General features: G+C 38.2%; 1 protein-coding gene and 1 long non-coding RNA gene across 3 annotated transcripts; one reads left to right on the top strand and one right to left on the bottom strand.

The window, feature by feature from the left end:
• Positions 1–11,130: 11,130 nt before the first annotated feature.
• LOC147517318 (uncharacterized) lies at positions 11,131–11,754 on the top strand. The gene is made up of 2 exons (XM_086593561.1): positions 11,131–11,527; positions 11,609–11,754. The coding sequence occupies exons 1-2, from the start codon at positions 11,131–11,133 to the stop codon at positions 11,752–11,754; spliced, it is 543 nt and encodes a 180-aa protein (XP_086449687.1).
• Positions 11,755–17,107: 5,353 nt separating this feature from the next.
• On the bottom strand, positions 17,108–18,654 carry LOC147517317 (uncharacterized). 2 transcript variants are annotated; one of them, XR_015213837.1, is made up of 3 exons: positions 18,377–18,646; positions 17,764–17,891; positions 17,108–17,630 (listed from the first exon to the last, which is right to left on the bottom strand). It is a non-coding gene; the product is annotated as an uncharacterized LOC147517317 (long non-coding RNA). The 2 variants fall into 2 exon arrangements; XR_015213836.1 differs by having other exon boundaries at positions 17,764–18,654.
• Positions 18,655–19,943: the final 1,289 nt, after the last annotated feature.

The following is a 19,943-nucleotide window of genomic DNA, read 5'->3' as shown; positions in this document are numbered from 1 at the left end:
ATATCTTAACACCAGCCTCCAATGTACAACTTGCCTACACACAAAAACAAAACAAAACAATCAAAAAAGACCCAACATTTAATAAAAGAAAAAAACTTGAGTGGGGCGCACCTTTTGGAAATTAGTTTCTACGTCATTATCATCTTGAGTATCAATTCTAATAATCTCACACATATGATCAATCAACCTTAACTCCCAAGTATTCTTCCTGATTAATCTTATTCTCACTTGCTAATTTAATACAGCTTTGTGAAAAGTTCAGTAATTTGCTCTTTACTTGAAACATAAAGGGTCGGGTTGAGATTGAAGTGGAGGAGGAGAAACGACAAGAATGGATTTGCGACGAATGGCTGCTGCACGCGCATGTGCACGTTCGAGTTGGTCGTTGTTTGAGAATAATAATGGACTCGTTGGTCCTCATCCTCCTCCTCGTGTTGGGGTAGTTTTTGGTTTTCGCATTGCTTTTGATTTTGAGGTGTGGTCTCGCTTTTTTCAAGAGAGAGAAGAGGAAATGATTTTGAGTTTTTTCAAGCAGGTGTTTTTTTTTCCTCCTCAAAAATTGAATATGAGAAGCTTTTCGGGTTGGGCTTGCGAGTTGGAGGCCCAATTTAATAGACAATGGATTAAATCCATTAACCGCGTTTTTTTTTTTTTTCGCGTATTTGACTATTTGGCATAAAGTCATAAACCACGGTAGAAAGTGGAAAATTTATATACCAATCGCTTATGTTTAAGGTAGTGGGGATGTGGAGTACTCTCATGCTGAAAAAAACTAACCATGGTATATGGCCCAACTTATCCCACGGTTTTCATGTAACTGTGGCATATACTAGTAAACCAATGACCAAAAAAATTTCCGCCGTGGTATATAAGTATTTCCCACGGTTTTTGAAAGAACCGTAGTATAAACGTTTTTATTGACCGTGGTATATGTGTCATTCTGTAGTAGTGGACCCCTCATGAGATATACCACCATATCCAGCACTATAACACCCCGTGTTTTATTCTTTTATTTTCCTAATAATAATAATAATAATAGGTTAAACTGAATATAGATAACTATCAGATACGGATAAAAGCCCGTAGGTAAATGGATAAGTGTTGTCCTTGTTTTTCGGGGAGTTTTCTCACGTAGAGTTTTTGGGAAAAAAACACAGCAAGGGTTTTAGAAAAAAAATGGGAGTTTTACTGAAGGAAAGAAAGGAAGGTTTTTCCTGGTAGCTGGTTGATAATCGGAGAGCACTACAGGTGAGTAGAGTTTATCTCTCACCACTACTAAAACTATGATTTTCGTCTGTTTAATATTTACGTATTTTACTGTCGAGTGTTTCCGACCAGTTTTTTTATAATTTTTAGTTCTGTCGATATGTTTAGATTTGATTTGAAATGTTGAATCTCTGAAATCGGTATTGGAACTGTTGGAACTCAGAAGCCGTCAATGGCGGCGACGCAAGTCCAGCAGCAAGAAATCGTCCAGTTTTGTTATTTGAACTTTTAGGATTATATTTACTGTGATCCTGGGGGATGTCGATCCATCTGATAGAACTGTTGGGAGCTTCGACAGAGCGTCAATGGTGGCAGCGAAAACCCTAGTATTCGTTTTTGTTTTTTTTGTTGTTTTGCTTTGGTGGATTGTCGGGAGTTTAGAGATGGGTGGTCGAACTGTTGGGGTATATGGGAATGATGTGGGTGTAGAATCGGTTGTGGAGGAGCTGTTCTAGCTCTGAAGGTGCGTTAATGGCGGCCAGAGAATCGCCCAGATATGAACGAAATCCTATTACATTTGTTTGAACTATTTTGGTTGTGGGTTGGGAGTTTGATGAGTAGTTATTGGTTGTGTGTGTGTGTGCTGTCGAGTGGAGCTTGGAGAAGCCATTAATGGAGGCCGAAATTTCTTCCAGATCTAGTTTTGGTGATGTTTAGATTGAATGATTTGGGCTTTTTGTTTTCATTAATGTTGTTGGGTTTCTTATGGGGAGTAAAATCGGTTTGATGGGTGGACGAGTGGTGGCTGGAATTCAAGCTGGTGGTGGCTGGTGGGGTGAAGAAGATGACACTGTTTGGTCAGTTGGGCCTTGGGCCGAAAAGTTTGTTTTGTTGGGCCTTGGACCTTAGTTTGGTTATTTGGGCCTTAGGGTGTTTTGTTTGGGGCTCTTTTAGTTTAAGTTGTGTTGGGCCAGTTTCTAAATTTCTTTGGTTTGGGCCTGGGCTTGGGCCGAACTTAGTGGCTGGGCTTAAGTGTTTTGAATTTTGACATTTCAGTTTGGGCTAAAGTTATGTTAGATTGGGCCTGTGAACGACTAAACCCTTTGGGCCTTAGTCTTTGGGGTTTTGACTAGAGTTGACTGTTGACTGTTGACCAGAGTTGACTTTGACCAGTTGACCCATTTTGACTTTCAACTCGGATTATTATTCGGTCTATTAGGATAGGTCTAGGGCTATTAGCATGTTTGGCTTTAGGCTAAGACCTTTATATATACGTGGGTATGTGTATTAAATACTATGTGATATTTCAGTTTTATACACAACGTTATGACACTTATACATCCATGAAATTAATAACGTGTAAATAAAAAATACATGAATCAAGATACTCCTCCGTTCTCTAAAATAATATATGCAATAAAGTTCAATAATGCGTAAACAAATTTACCGCACTCTTTTAGAACTCTCCACGCCTCAAGTTTTGGATTTGAGTTTTATGACTGATTATGTCATATGTTAGGTGGGCATTTATTGAATGTGCCATAAATGGCCCGTTAGCTTTATATATGGGTATTCATTGAATGTGCCATGAATGACCCGGGTATTCATTGAATGTGCCATGAATGACCAGATTGTTTGGACTGCCCTAGAGAGGAACTAAGGTATTCGCCTTGCGGGTTAGTGGTATTAATTTGATTATGCGAGTGTGTTTGGGCTTACTTTTGAATACATATAGGATATCTACATATGTTATATAGAAGTTATAACTTTCTTTTCAAGGGGAGGGTAGGACTTAATAACATTTTGTGCGAGGACGCCGGGTCCTACCCTTATACAAAGAAATGATATCGATAAGTTTTAATTCAATGGTTTAGATATTAAAACGAGTTATTATAATGAGTTATATAATGGAAGTCTTGCTTGGGAAGAAATTATGCCGGTTGAGATGACGAAACTACCTGTCTTCCAAGCTGTGAATGATTAAGTTATGGGATAATATAAAGTGATTGTTTAAATAATTAAAGTATGATAATGGTTTTATGTGGTTAGTCTACTCATACCAGCAAATTCCATTTTTGTTGACCCATGTTTGCTTTGTTTTGGCAACGTGGGTGTGTTCTTGGGAACATAGGTGGAAAGCAGTGGAACCGCGGCGTTTGATTTGGATATGATCTGGATCAGTCTGGGAGTTTATTTTTATTAGGTCTGATCTTTTGGAAGTATGTAATAACGTAGTTTTCTTTTCATATGACATGAAAATACGATGTTGAAGACCTGTTATTCTTAGAGTGGTTTGATATTTTATTGGGACGGAAGATAGTTTTTAGAAAGTAATAAAGAGAATTTTGGAGATTATTTTTGTTGTTAAGATTCTTTATGATGTGGGTTTTAGGTTTTGACATGTGTTGTATCCACCCCGTCATAGCCTGGGTTTTTAGACAATTGAACCGAGTGATGTTTGAGATATTTATATTTCAAATATTCATTTTTTAATTGTTTAGAAATTCAGGCTGTGACATTTTGGTATCGGAGCTTATGTTAGCCTAGATTTGGAAGGTCTTGGTGATCCTCGGAATGTGGTGGTTGGGTGTGTTTGAGTTTAAGATGTTTGGAGTACTAATAGAAGTTCGTTTTGTTTTAAGGTGATGGCTGGAGATGACACTGACGTTACTGGTACTGGAAGTAATACTATATCTGCTGATTTAGGAACAATATTAACTCAGTTGGTGCAAACTATTCAGAGGGGTCAACATGCTAATCTAGGGGATCCTTTTGCTAGGAGAAACAAGGATTTTGCAACTTTAGGAGGCCAGAAGTTCAAGGGAGAGAAAGGGGCCATTGATGCTGAGAAATGGGTTACTATGTGTGAGTCCGTGTTTGCTAAGATGCAACTCACTGAGGTACAGAAGCAAGAGTTGGCTTCTCACCAGTTGGAGGGGTCAGCTTTATTTTGGTGGAGGTCTATCAACGATAATGTGGATGTGGAAACTATGACTTGGGAGGATTTCCAGGTAAGATTTTAGGGAAGGTTTGTTCCTAATGCTGTTAAGGAGCAATTAACTGAGGAATTCTTTCATCTGACCGAAGGAGGGAAAACTGTTACGGAGTAAGTGACTAAGTTCAATGAACTATCGAGGTATGCTCCTTATCTAGTAGATACCCAAGTAAAGAAGAACCAGAAGTTCATCCGTGGACTAGAGCCATATCTATCGAGTTATTTGATACCCTTTGATTCAGAAACTTTCGATCGCGTGTTAGATTTGGCATTAAGATATGAACAATTGGATAATAAACCCAGAGATGAGAAGATTAAAGAGAATGCCCCAAAACAAGCCAGCTTACACCTTATTTCTAGTCAACCACGTCAAGGGCGAGAAAAGTCAAGATCGCCCATATAATAGGCAAACCAATAAGCATGTGAATAAGGGACGCCGAGTGCTTCGCTAAAGAGATTTGATGGTAATTGTTTGAACTGGGCAGGAGGTTGGACATACTATTCAAGATGTTCTAAACCCAATGAGCTAGTAGGCAAGTGTTATAAATGTGGACAGCTGGGACACTATGCTAAGAACTGCACTGGTTAATGTTAGGTATGTTTGAATTTGTTGTTTGCTAGTTTCCTTTATTGGTACTTAGCATGTAAGAATTTATCGTATGATTATGAAAATAAAATGTTGGTTGTTTTAACGGTTAGCTCTTATGAAATTTATAATTGAAATTGTTCAGCATGTTATAGTGTTGTTTTCCTAACGGAGTTTTCTATTTTAAGTAAGTTTTGGCTAAAGAAGAAATTGTTATTTTAAAATTTCATATTTAAGTAATTTGGAATGTACCCAAGGAATAAGAAAAACCCTTTTGATAAAGGTTGGAGTTGAAAGTTCTTATATATTGTCCAAGTTATGTATATCATTGGTGTATGATCCAATATACATAACATCTCTTTGTATGCATCGTTGGAGTTTGATCTAGTGTATACATGTACACCGTTGGAGTGTGATCCAGTGTGCATACCACACATTGTTGGTGTTTGATCCTATGTGATGGTAGAGAGTTAGTATGCATCGTTGGTGTGTGAACCAGTGTATACTTGCATATCGTTGGTGTGTGAGCCAGTGTGCATGCATCACATTGTATGTGTTTTGATCCTATGTGATAGTGGACATAGTATAAGTCGTTGATGATATGAATCTGTTGAACTGTAAAAGAATGATTTTAATTAAGTGTTGGCAATTGAAGAAAACTAATTACGTTTATTCCTTTTAAGGTGTGTATACTTGCGTATACACGTATGTCTTTTTTTATATATATATATATTGGTTGATGTACTGTTTGTTTGGTTAATCTACACTCTACCTTGAATCTCGGGACGAGATCCTTTTAAGGTGTGTATATTATAACACCCCGTGTTTTATTCTTTTATTTTCCTAATAATAATAATAATAATAATAATAATAATAGGTTAAACTGAATATAGATAACTATCAGATACGGATAAAAGCTCGTAGGTAAATGGATAAGTGTTGTCCTTGTTTTTCGGGGAGTTTTCTCACGTAGAGTTTTTGGAAAAAAAAAAAATGGTGGTTTTAAAAAAAAAAATGGGAGTTTTACTGAAGGAAGGAAAGGAAGGTTTTTCCGGTAGCCGGTTGATAATCGGAGAGCCTTCACAGTGAGTAGAGTTTATCTCTCACCACTACTAAAACTATGATTTTCGGCCTGCTTAATATTTACGATTTTGTCAGCCGAAAGTGTTTCCGACCAGTTTTTTTATAATTTTTAGTTCTCACGATATGTTTAGATTTGATTTGAACCGCTGAATCTCTGAAATCGGTATTGAACCGCTGGAACTTCGAAGTCGCCGCTGGCGGCGACGCGAGTCCAACAAAGAAAGAAATCGCCCGCGTTTTGTTATTTGAACTTTTAGGATTATATTTACCGTGGATCCCGGGGTTTGATCCATCCGATAGAACTGTTGGGAGCTTCGACAGAGCCGCCAATGGTGGCAGCAAAAAAAACCCAAATGATTCGCTTTTGTTTTTTTGTTGTTTTGCTTTGGTGGATTGTCGGGAGTTTAGAGATGGGTGGTCAAACCGTCCGGGGTATATGGGAATGATGTGGGTGTAGAATTGGTTGTGGAGGAGCTGTTCTAGCTCGAAGGTGCGCGCTAATAGCGCCGAGAATCGCCTGATATGAACGAAATCCTATTACATTTGTTTGAACTATTTTGGTTGTGGGTTGGGAGTTTGATGAGTAGTTATTGGTTGTGTGTGTGTGTGCTGTCGAGTGGAGCTTGGAGAAGCCATTAATGGAGGCCGAAATTTCTTCCAGATCTAGTTTTGGTGATGTTTAGATTGAATGATTTGGGCTTTTTGTTTTCATTAATGTTGTTGGGTTTCTTATAGGGAGTAAAATTGGTTTGATGGGTGGACGAGTGGTGGCCGGAATTCAAGCCGGTGGTGGCTGGTGGGGTGAAGAAGATGACACTGTTTGGTCAGTTGGGCCTTGGGCCGAAAAGTTTGTTCTGTTGGGCCTTGAACTTTAGTTTGGTTCTTTGGGCCTTAGGGTGTTTTGTTTGGGGCTCTTTTAGTTTAAGTTATGTTGGGCCAGTTTCTAATTTTCTTTGGTTTGGGCCTAGGCTTGTGCTTGGGCCGAACTTAGTGGCTGGGCTTAAGTGTTTTGAATTTTGACATTTCAGTTTGGGCTAAAGTTATGTTAGATTGGGCCTGTGAAAGACTAAACCCTTTGGGCCTTAGTCTTTGGGGTTTTGACTAGAGTTGACTGTTGACTGTTGACCAGAGTTGACTTTGACCAATTGACCCATTTTGACTTTCAACTCGGATTATGATTTGGTCTATTAGGATAGGTCTAGGGCTATTAGCATGCTTGGCTTTAGGCTAAGACCTTTATATATACGTGGGTATGTGTATTAAATACTATGTGATATTTCAATTTTATACACAACGTTATGACACTTATACATCTATGAAATTAATAACGCATAAATCAAAAATACATGAATCAAGATACTCCTCCGTTCTCTAAAATAATATATGCAATAAAGTTCAATAATGCGTAAACAAATTTACTGCACTCTTTTAGAACTCTCCACGCCTTAAGTTTTGGATTTGAGTTTTGTGACTGATTATGTCATATGTTAGGTGGGCATTTATTGAATGTGCCATAAATGGCCCGTTAGCTTTATATATGGGTATTCATTGAATGTGCCATGAATGACCCGGGTATTCATTGAATGTGCCATGAATGACCAGATTGTTTGGACTGCCCTAGAGAGGAACTAAGGTATTCGCCTTACGGGTTAGTGATATTAATTTGATTATGCGAGTGTGTTTGGGCTTACTTTTGAATACATATAGGATATCTACATATATTATATAGAAGTTATAACTTTCTTTTGCAGGAGGGTAGGACTTAATAACATTTTGTGCAGGGACGCGGTCCTACCCTTATACAGCAGTGGATATCGGTAAGTTTTAATTCAATGGTTTAGATATTAAAACGAGTTATTATAATGAGTTATATAATGGAAGTCTTGCTTGGGAAGAAATTATGCCGGTTGAGATGACGAAACTACCTGTCTTCCAAGCTGTGAATGATTAAGTTATGGGATAATATAAAGTGATTGTTTAAATAATTAAAGTATGATAATGGTTTTATGTGGTTAGTCTACTCATACCAGCAAATTCCATTTTTGCTGACCCATGTTTGCTTTGTTTTGGCAACGTGGGTGTGTTCTTGGGAACATAGGTGGAAGGCAGTGGAACCGCGGTGTTTGATTTGGATTTGATCTGGATCAGTCCGGGAGTTTATTTTTATTAGGTCTGATCTTTTGGAAGTATGTAATAACGTAGTTTTCTTTTTATATGACATGAAAATACGATGTTGAAGACCTCTTATTCTTAGAGTGTTTGATATTTTATTGGGACGGAAGATAGTTTTTAGAAAGTAATAAAGAGAATTTTGGAGATTATTTTTGTTGTTAAAATTCTTTATGATGTGGGTTTTAGGTTTTGACATGTGTTGTATCCACCCTGTCATAGCCTGGGTTTTTAGACAATTGAACCGAGTGATGTTTGAGATATTTATATTTCAAATATTTATTTTTTAATTGTTTAGAAATTCGGGCTGTGACAAGCACAGTCTTCAGTCACCGATCCATCAGCATTAATTTTGACGAACCCAAGCGGTGGTTTGGTCCACTTAACTAGCTCATACGATCGCTGCTTTATGCTAATATCAATTCCAAGTCTCGCAATCAACCTTCTTGTCACTGAAGAAGAGTCATCAGTGGACTTGATAACTCGCTGCAAGTAAGTTTTCATCTTCTATGACGCACTCGCTAATCGAATCAAGATTATGAGCTTTGTTCCCCGAACCTCCCCGCTATTCCTCTCGTTCCAAATCCCATACACAATTGCACAAATCATAACTCTGATTATCTCACTCGAGATCAAGTTCGATCTAGTTATGCGCAACAGAAACTGCCACTCAGCAAAGGATTCGTGCACCACTCCCAGCCCCAATCTGTCTTTTACCATAGCCCAAATCTTTTTTGTGAAAGCACAATTGAAGAAAAGATGCTTCAAATTTTCTGGAAGCTGCTCGCCACACAAACAACACTCTGAATGAGAGAGAAGCTTTCTATGAATCAGCCGATCTTGGGTAGCCAGGCAGCCAGCAAACAGTTGCCAGGTGATGAAAGAATGTTTTGGAACATTATATTTGCCCCACACCAATTTATACCAACCAACCTTTTCTCTCATCTACTTGATGGACATATATGTTGACTTTGTGGAGAACCTACCTGAGCTTGTAGCAGTCCACACTACCAAATCCTAAGCCATATTGACGTTGATGGAAGTCTGCAAGATTTTTGTTTTTAACTCACCGTCTGGCAAGTTGAGGACCTTATCATTCCATGTACCGTTCGTGATCAGATTGATGGACATATATGTTGACTTTGTGGAGAACCTACCTGAGCTTGTAGCAGTCCACACTACCAAATCCTAAGCCATATTGACGTTGATGGAAGTCTGCAAGATTTTTGTTTTTAACTCACCGTCTGGCAAGTTGAGGACCTTATCATTCCATGTACCGTTCGTGATCAGATCACTCACTTTAGCATCGTCTGGTTCATGAATGAAATTTCTAGCCTGTACATTATGAATAAGCAACATAGAGGATATCCAAGGATCATGCCATAAACTTGTACCTTCCCCGTTAGCAATCAAGCATCTAACATACTTCTGAGCAATCTTCCTATGTTTCAGGATACTCCTCCAAACCCACGAACAATCCGAAGGAATCTTCATAGTCCAGAAATGTTTCTGTCGAATGTGGTACTCCCAAGTCCACTTTGTCCATAGATTTTCATCCTTAGTTGTAACCTTGAAAACCAACCCACAGTATGCTGCTTTGTTCCATACCCTAGGGTCAATAATACTCAGCCCACCTTCCTCTTTATGTAGCCTCAAAGTTGCATGACTAGCTTTATGTATCTTCACTTGCAAAAAATCACCAAACCACAGAAATCTGTTACAGAGTTTAGCAACCTTGTCCAAAACACCTACTGGAAGGATAAAAGTCTTTGCCCAATATATATGAAAAGATGATAGGATAAACTGTATGAGTTGTAATCTGCCCGCATAAGATAAGGACCTGTTCTTCTAGTTAGACATTCTCATGGTGATTTTTTCAATCAGTGGTAAATAGTCTGTGGTACTGATTCTAGCTGTAGTGAGAGGCAACCCCAGATATTTGATAGGAGGGGTTACTAGTTGTACCCCCAATAAGTCTTTAATCTTATTCATTCGTTTCCCATAAGGAAATGTCTGCTCCGTAGGTATCATTTTTGTCTTGATGTTATGTTTGCACCACCGTGGCTTTGTGGCCTTAATGCAAACCTCGCACCTTGTTCATTGTTCTTGGCATTTCAAGCATACATTTGTTTTCGTGACCCAATTCTTCAAGAAATTGTTATACAATCTCCAAGGGCAAATGAATTGGAGATGGCATCTAGTTACCGAGCAAGTGAAGCTAATTTGGTATCTTATTACTGAAATTGAGAAAACAATCCGACTATAGTTGGATTTTTCGGTATCTCATTAATGAAGTATGATATTTTGGCATCCATTTGTTGAAATAGATTGAAATTTCGTATCTCACCGAAATTTAAGTTACACTATATAAACAAAGTTAGGGTTTAGAAATTAGAAGGTAAGACAAAATTGGTTGATAGGATTTGGGATTCGGTGCCTTTCTTGAGAACTTTGTTCATGTCCAAACTCATTGGTAAACTGCCTACACAATTGGTTGTTTGTTATATGAGAAATTTGTGAGGCCATAAGAAAGGATTATTTGGAGGATTAGGCGCAAGCCAAACCAAATAAATCTTCGTCTCTCTTATTTGGTTGATTGGTTTGCTATTTTGCGTTTATCGTTTGTTGTTCGCTCCCGTTGCATAGAATTGGTGTGCTCCATAGTTTTTAGGGCATAACAAATTGAATGTTGTGGATTAGGCTCAAGCCAAACCACGTAAATCTTCGTCTCTCTTATTTGGTTGATTGGTTTGTGTGGGAGAAGTCAGAGAAGGCGCGGGCGCGCCCTAGTCAGTTTTGACAGAGGTTTGATAGATTCGTATGGTTTCTATAAAGAAAAGTCTCCAATCCTTTTAGAAACAAGAGACACAAATATACACTCATGTTGTGCTATATAAACACCTCTGTAACACAAACCAAAATCAATCAAGCAATAAACTTTTCTTCTCCTGTGGACGTAGGTTGTCGCATTGGCACCGAACCACTATAAATTCTTGTGTTTGTCCCTTTAATTAGTTGTGTAATTCTACATGGTATCAGAGCGGAGCGCTTAATCTCTTCTCTAAATTAATCTAGATAAACGCAATACACTATGTCAGATCCAAAACCAAACCCAAAGTCTGCTGTTATAACAGAGACTGATTCTAATCCTGGTTGGAAGTTGTCATCAATTCTCTTGAATGGAACAAACTATATACCTTGGTCTAGGGCTGTTTCGCTATCTCTGGGTGGCAAGAGGAAATTAAGGTTCATTAATGGTGCAAAGGTGTGTCCTGCCATTGATGATGCCGAATTTGAGAATTGGGTTTCCAATGATCAGCTTGTTCTATCTTGGTTACTCAATTCTATGGAGTCAACTATTGCTAAATTTTTTACTTTCTCTAATTCTGCAAAAGAGATGTGGGATTCAATTAAAGATTTATATGGAAACCAAAACAATTCTGCCCGTGTTTTTGAACTTCAACTCGCAATCGGTGCTTTGCAACAAGGTGAGAAGACTTTTACATAACACCTTGGGAATTTGAAGAAATTGTGGGATGAGTTAAACATATATCATCCACACACCACAGATGCTAAGACTCTTTTGAAACGGGCTAAAGAGGATAAAATCTTCACCGTATTTCGTAGTCTTAAACCTGAATATGAGAATCTGGAAAGCAATATTCTAATGGAAAACACTCTTCCAACACTTGCTGCTGTTTGTGCAACTATTTAGAGAGAGGAAACAAGGAAAAAAACCATGAACTCCGAGGTGAAGTCCTCAATCTCTGAATTTACTATATTACTTGCAGAAAACGATTTTCGAAAGAAATCACAGGGATTTGAAAAAGGTAAAGGAAAACGAGAACCGTCTCACTGTGATCATTATGGAATGAACTGGCACACCAAGGACCATTGTTGGGAGTTATATCCGCATCTGAAAAAGGAAAAGGAACTGTCCAAGAAAGAGCATGCAGCAGTAGCCGAGACATCAATGTCCAACTCAGATATTAGTCATCAGTTGAGTCAAATTCTCCAACAACTCACTAAGTCCATGCCATCTAGCAAGGGTCAGTCTGTCTCAACTCATGTGTCAGGTAATTTACATGCCTATTTTACTATACCAGAAAATAGTAACTCATGGATAATTGATTCGAGAGCTACTGATCATATGGCTAATTGCCCTGCCTCTGTCCATAATTTTGTGTCCAAAATCGACAAACATAATATTTCCATAGCCAATGGATCCACCATTCCCATTCTAGGTAGTGGTCAAGTGAAGTTTTTTAATCAAAGTCTCAAGAGTGACGCTTTAGTTGTTCCTTCTTTCCCTGTCCAACTTCTATCTGTTGGCAAACTTACAAATTCTTTAAATTGTGATGTCATTTTTTCTCCTAACTCTGTCGTCTTTCAGGATCAAAAGTCAAAAAGGACGATTGGTGAAGGAATAATTTATTCCAATGGACTCTATTTGTTAAAGTTGAATAAAAGGGCGTGTCAAGCTAGTGGGTTACTTGAAAGTCGCATTTTGCATAAAAGATTTGGGCATCCATCTAGATGCATGTCCTGTCAAATTTGTTTCCACATGTTTCTATAAACTCTGATAATGTTTGTGATTGTTTGTCAATTGTCTAAACAAACTCGTTTACCTTTTCCACACTCGAATTTTGTGTCTAATAAGTTGTTTGAGTTAATTCACTCTGATTTATGGAGACCTGCTCCCGTTAATTCTTATGATGGCTATAAGTATTTTGTGTTGTTTATTGATGATAAATCTCGTGCTACATGGTTATATTTGTTGAAATCGAAAACTGAGGTTGTGAATGTATTCAAAGATTTTCATACTATGATTACTAATCAGTTTGGTGCAAAAATCAAGATGTTTAGATCTGACAATGGCACTGAGTTTTGTAAAAGTCTGTTACCTGAGTACCTTCGTACCTAGGGGATAATTCATCAAACTAGTTGTGTTGGCACACCTCAGCAGAATGGTGTGGCTGAAAGAAATAATAGACACCTTTTGGAGATCACTCGTGCTCTTATGTTGGGCATGAATGTTCCTAAGCAATATTGGTTTCATGGCATCTTAACTGCTGCTTATTTGATTAATCATCTTCCTAGTCGGGTTCTCGGTTTTAAATCCCCATTGGAAGTGCTCAAATCCAGTCCGTTGGATCTTTCTCATCTGCGAGTGTTTGGGTGTGTTTGTTATGTGCATCAGCAAGCTATTCATCGAGATAAATTTGATGCTCGGGCTACTCGATGTTTTTTTGTTGGTTATTCTACCATACAGAAAGGCTACATATGTTACAATCTAGCGACAAGAAAACTGGTTGTCTCTCGTGATGTACAATTTGTGGAATCTGAAGCTTTCTTTCACGATTCAGCTGTACTTGGGAATCAGTCCCAGGGGGAGTGTTTGGCAGATTTGGTACCTCTCCCAGCTATTACGGCTGATTTGGCACCTCTCCTAGCAGTTGGTGAAGGCAGTGTTCCTGTCCCAATGGTTGGAGAAGGTATAGTTCCCGCTGCTGAAGAATTGGGTTCTACTGAAGCAAGGGTACGGGCGCGCTCCCAGGCTGAACCAACTGAGGCGTGGATGCGCTCTGGTCTTCGTCCATGTCCAGTAGAAGAGGCGCGGGCGCGCTCCTAGATTGAGCCAACTGAAGCGCGGGCGCGCTCTGGTCTTCATCCATGTCCAATAGAAAAGGCGTGGGCACGCTCTAGTGCTCCTCCAGTTTCTTGACAATCTGAACGAGAGAGACGACCTCCAGTAACTCTCAAGGATTACTATAAATCTGATAGAGAACTGCATCCTCTAGTGATTCACAGGAATTTTTATTCCTTGCATGACGTTCCATATCCGCTACAGGAGTATATAACGTATGCCAATATCACTTCATCTCATCATGCTTTCTTGAGTATAGTCGATGATGTGCAAGAACCCAAGAACTTTAGAGAAGCTAACTCTCGTCCAGTATGGAGAACGGTGATGCAAGAAGAACTTCGTGCACGCTCTAGACGAGAATAAAACTTGGGAGATTGTTATGCTACCTTACGAAAAGAAAATAGTTGATTGTCGTTGGGTGTTTAGAACAAGTTCAACAGTGATGGTTCCTTAGAGGTCTAAAGCTCGACTCGTTACAAAGGGATTTACCCAGACATATAGTCAGGACTACAGGGAGACTTTTGCACCAGTTGCAAAGATGAACACGATTAGAGTTCTTGTATCTCTAGCTGTAAATCAAGACTGGAAATTGTTTCAAATGGATGTGAAAAATGCATTCTTACACAGAAATCTTAAAGAAGAAGTGTATATGAGCTTCCCACCTGGACATCCGAAAGTGACTAAGGTTGGATTAGTATGGAAGTTAAAAAAGGCTATCTATAGACTTAAACAATCTCCACGAGCGTGGTATGCCAAGCTCAGTTTTGTTCTAGTTATGACCGGCCTTAAGCGAAGTGATGCTAATCCTTCCTTATTTGTTAAATCTAGCAGGTCAGGCTTGGTTATTATTCTTATTTATGTTGATGACATAGTTATTACGGGTAATGACCATATCGAAATCTCTAAGCTCAAGGAGTTACTGCAAAAGAAATTTTCCATCAAGGATCTGGGTATTATGAAGTACTTTCTTGGGATCGAGATTGCTTATTCAAAGAGAGGCATATTTCTTAATCAAAGAAAGTATGTGTTGGATCTTTTGAGTGAAGCATGTAAGCTAGTGGTAAAACCATCTGATTCTCCAACTGACAGTGGAGCCAAGTTGGACAACACCGGTGATCTTCTTACTGACATTGGTCAGTATCAGTGATTAGTTGGTAAGTTGATATATTTAACTATTACCCGACTAGATATTTCTTATGCAGTAAGCTTACTTAGTCGTTTTATGCATGCTCTAAGGACTCCACATATGAATGCAGTTTCTAGAATACTGCAGTATCTGAAAGGGTCGCCAGGCAAAGGTATTTAGATGCGGAAAAATTGGCATACATCTATTACTGCTTATACAGATGCTGATTGGGCAGGATGTCAAGTTGATCAACGGTCTACTTCCGGTTATTGTACCTTTGTGGGAGGTAATTTAGTCACTTGGAAGAGCAAGAAACAGAATGTAGTGGCTCGTTCTAGTGCAGAAGCTGAGTACAGGGCTATGACTTCCACCACCAGTGAAATCATATGGCTTCGCGCTCTTCTGAAGGATTTGTGTTTTGGGTTGCATCTGCCAACTACACTTTACTGTGATAATCAAGCTGCTATGCACATTGCTGCAAATCCAGTGTTTCATAAGAGAACTAAGCATATTGAAGTTGACTGTCATTTTGTGCGTTAAAAAGTACAGTCTAACATTGTCACTACCTCCTTTGTTCGAAGTGACCAACAGCTTGCAGACATTTTTACCAAGGGACTTCCAGCTTCCAAGTTCCATGATATTCTCTCCAAGTTGGGTTCGCTGGATATTTTTGCACCAACTTGAAGGGGAGTGTGGGAGAAGTCAGAGAAGGCACGGGCGCGCTCAGGTTGCACATGATAAAGGCGCGGGCGCACCCTAGTCGGTTTTGACAGAGGTTCGATAGATTCGTATGGTTTCTATAAAGGAAAGTCTTCAATCATTTTAGAAACAAGAGACACGAATATGCACTCATATTGTGCTATATAAACACCTCTGTAACACAAACCAAAATCAATCAAGCAATAAACCTTTCTTCTCGTGTGGACATAGGTTGCCGTATTGGCACCGAACCACTATAAATTCTTGTGTTTGTCTTTTTAATTAGTTGTTTAATTCTACAGTTTGTTATTTTGCGTTTATCGTTGGTTGTTCGCTTCCGTTGCATAGATTTGGTGTGTTCCATAGTTTTTGAGGGGCATAACAAACGCATGTTACAATGTTGCAACATTCAATGCTACATGAAGAGAAGTTGAAGTTGTTCCATAGTCATAAACAAGTCTGGCTCAAAGTAGCTCTAGGTATGTTCCTAGATCACCTGTAAAAAGAATGGACAGTCGGGGCATGCAAGTGGACAAGAAATATCTCGATACTTGGTGGAAGCATCGATATGGGCATGTGGTGATGGCGATGGTGGGTGGTTTAAAATTCGTTGACATGTTCATGGATGTGAACAAGTGTATTAAGCACTTTCCTTTCCTACTATCGTTGTGGACTTGTGGACGCATGCAAAGGCCATCAAGGTAATCATGTCAAGTATGGGAGGAAACTGTATGTAGGGGTGATTGGTTTGTCAGGTGTTTTCACTTTCAGTAGTGCGAGCTCGAGTGTTTAATTTTCATCACTTTTGTAAGGAAATAGAACAATGTTAAGTTATGACCGGGCAATAATTGACCTATCAATTATTTATTTCGAAGTGAATCAATTTTCTTCTCTAATGGTTTGAATGTGTGGAGTTAGAAGGGCGGTGTGCTAATCATGTACGAAGTAAAATGGTCAAGTATAATAAAGTGAATCTTCATCATCATATTATATACGATAGCATAGTCCACATGCATTTTTTTTTAGAAGTAATCTTTATTGATGAGAAGTGCAAAGTACAAAGATACATACACTTTGTTAGGTGGCCCGACTAAGAGACAGTTTCAGTCTTTCAGACATAAGACATTAAGTCATTAACAATACCAGGTCCTAGCTTGCAGAATGCAGACGTACGTTGCATAGTGGTGATAGATTGATTTGGAGAAATTAACTAGTTTATTTAGTGGATTTCACTGGACTATTCCGTCAACACAATTCGGAAACCAGCGTTTGTAATTCAGTAGTTCAAGAAACTAATAAACAAAGTTTTGCAAAAACTCCACTTTAGACCACTGGAAGTCTGGAATACGGTAATTTGCTTTTTAATGGCATTCGCACAGTGTTTTTGAGCTTTAGTGATTCCATTAGTAAATTTAACCCACAAATTTGTTTAAAACTTTAATTGCTGTTAGACGTAATGTTTATTTGTAAAACGAACTTGTAGGGATACTTTTCTTTTCCATTTTCACCATAAACTTTGCCGCAAACTGCTAACTTTGGAATCACAATGTTGGTCTTTAATGCAAATTATCGGTACCTTCAAGAACAGTAAAGAAATGAAAAGGAACATCAAAAAATCAATGTGAATCAGATAAATGAAACCGTTCACTCCAAAGATCATAGACAAGTGTATCGGGCTTTGGACAAGTAAAAATGTGTTTGTTTAGCTTAGTACAGAACCACGCTTTGCTCACATCTCAATTTTCTAGCCTCGTTTCCTCCTACGCATCATAAAAAAAACTCTGTTCACATTACATTTCCTCCTTTCCAATCGTAGTCTGTATACATTACTTTTGCAACTTCATATAGGTATACTAAATGGATCGGCTTCATGAGAACACAAATGATATTATTTACTTCCTTACCAACTAACTATTACTTCTTCTAAGCCATGCTGCAGGCCAGTGATTTTCCATGTTACGTGTGCATGTTTATGTGACTGATGTGGTTCCTGATCTTCTGCACCGCCTCCTTGAAGAAAATGCCTTGGACGAGACTAGGTGTACAGAACCGTTCCAATGGATAGAATTCCACAAATTCCGTAAACGTTAGCAGTCACCAGTCACCACCTTTTCGAGACCTACCAAATGAATCAATAGAAACAAAAAATGGAAAATGGTAAAGAGTGAATGATAAGAGCATTGTTGTAATGAGATCGAGTATACAAAATAGAAATTTGAATATGTACTGAGACTTAGCAAACAGGAATTTACACCAAGAACTTCACAAAGTTAGAATCAACTTCAGGTCTCGTCAGCCTGTGGTATTCTATCGTTGAACTCATCAAATTCTGGTCAAGGACATGGTCGGCGTTTATATAGCGGACATGTTGATGCCAGTTCTGACAAAGACCAAAACGAATAAGTTTACTAACATTCTACCCGAGGTAAATAGTAAACTATCCAAAGATAAAAAAAAAAAAAAAGAGAGAGAGAGAGAGTTTAGTAACAGTCTAGCTGATGTAAGTAGTGAATTCGCCAAGACAATTAGCTCTGCAGGGGAGATATGAAGAAAGAAGGCTCGTGACCCTTAAAAACCAAATGCCAAAGTCGCTGGTCTAATATTGGGATTTCTTACATCTTATTTATTCAACTATACATCCTAACTTGCTGAGTAGTCAAGAAAGCCAAATAATTTGCAAAAAGATAATCCATGTATGTACTGAAGAGCACCATTTGGAAACAAATTATTATGTATGTCGCAAACCTTAAACAAATTAAAGCAACAAAGCCCTATGAAATACAAACTCAGATTACTGAAGTAAACTTTTGGGAAGGAAAACAGATTGCTATTTTCCCAGACCACAGCACAAAATTTGATATCCACCTGACATAAGTTGCAGACAATTCTCTTTCTGATTAAACAGTTCAAGAGAATTGTTTCCTGCTATATTAGGAGATGAATCACAAACTTGAAGATGTGGTTAAGACTTATCAGGAGATCGAGCTTTTCCTGGAAACCAGACTTTCCATCTGGGAGCAGGTATTTAGTTTGGTTTTGTGATTTCAGAAACAATGTAGCGGAGAAATACAAACTTCAAAAACAGTGGTCAAAATTAAGCTTGAAAGAGATAAACCAATAGCAAACAAAAAAAACGAAGGGTGAACTAGTGTTAGCCCCACTAGATGGGAAAATTAGCGTCTTCCCCCTAAACTCACAGTCAACTTGGTATGACCGTTAATTTTCAAGTCAAACAACTGAAAATAACATAAATGCCCCCACCTAATTAAAATTAAACATTTTCTTTTTGAAAACAATGAGGGCATTTGTGTAATTTTCAATTATTTGACTTGAAAGTTAACAGCCAAACCAAATTGACCGCGTGTTTAGGGGGAAGACCCTAATTTCCCATTTAGTGGGGGGAAATCCTAATTGGCTCATCTAGTGGGGAGTAATACTAGTTAACCCAAAAAGGAATTGAAATAGTTTACAAATTAAAAAAAGCAGAGAATGGGCTTGAAGCCCAGTGTTTCAATTTAATTACGGAAAAAAGACACAGCTTTTTCTAATTATTCAAATGCCCATCCGATCCATTTGTTGGCAATATTACACAATTGTCCCTTAAACAGAAATCAAACTAGACAAATATGCAACATTCATGTTGCAGTCAACAACATATGCAAATTTCAAAACCCTAATTCCCCAAATTAAACCTAAATTTTGAAACCCTAATCCTACTTCCCCAAATTAAACCCTAGTTTCCTCAAATTAAACCCAAATTTCGAAATGAAGAACCCTAATGAAGAAAAAAGAAAAGATTCAAACGATAATGTGCAATCAAACACAAGATCTACTACAAAAAAAAGAGAACAAGATGGCAAAAAGGTTAGATACCAAATTTCATTGATAGTTTCACAATTTTGATATATTAGGATTTTCATTTTATGAAAAATTGGTTAAAGTGTGTTGAATGTATTCAATCGCAACATGAGTGTTGCATCGAATATACTTAGATATTCATTTTGCAGACCGCCACTTACCACCTCAATATGGATGTTGCACTATCAAATCCCAATGCAACATGGATCTTTGCGATTGCCAAATCCCACTTTTAACATGAGTATTTTGGGTTGAATGCAACATGAGTGTTGTTTGAGGTTTAAATTGGTGATGTTTGTTTGAGTTTTGAGGCATGTTTTCCATCAAAACATCCATGTTGTAGTAAAAAAACACCTTCAAACATTCATGTTGCGGTCGTAATTGGTTGCAACAAGCTACTAATTCATTAGTTTTCTTCGAGTTTCGCTTGAGCAAGGAAGAAGGTCGCTAAATCTAAACCGAAAGCCTTCGAAACAAACAAAAGATGCAACTATCTCAACGAGCAAAACCCAAAACGAAAGGCAAAAGAAAAGATAGAGGAGAAAGGTAAAGAAAATTTGGTGAAAAGCGAGTT

Source organism: Coptis chinensis, chromosome 2 (genome assembly GCF_015680905.1).
Source record: "Coptis chinensis isolate HL-2020 chromosome 2, ASM1568090v1, whole genome shotgun sequence".
NCBI classification, from domain to species: Eukaryota; Viridiplantae; Streptophyta; class Magnoliopsida; order Ranunculales; family Ranunculaceae; genus Coptis; species Coptis chinensis.
The sequence above is the reverse complement of the archived record's forward strand: the minus strand, read 5'-3'. Positions and strand labels throughout refer to the sequence as shown.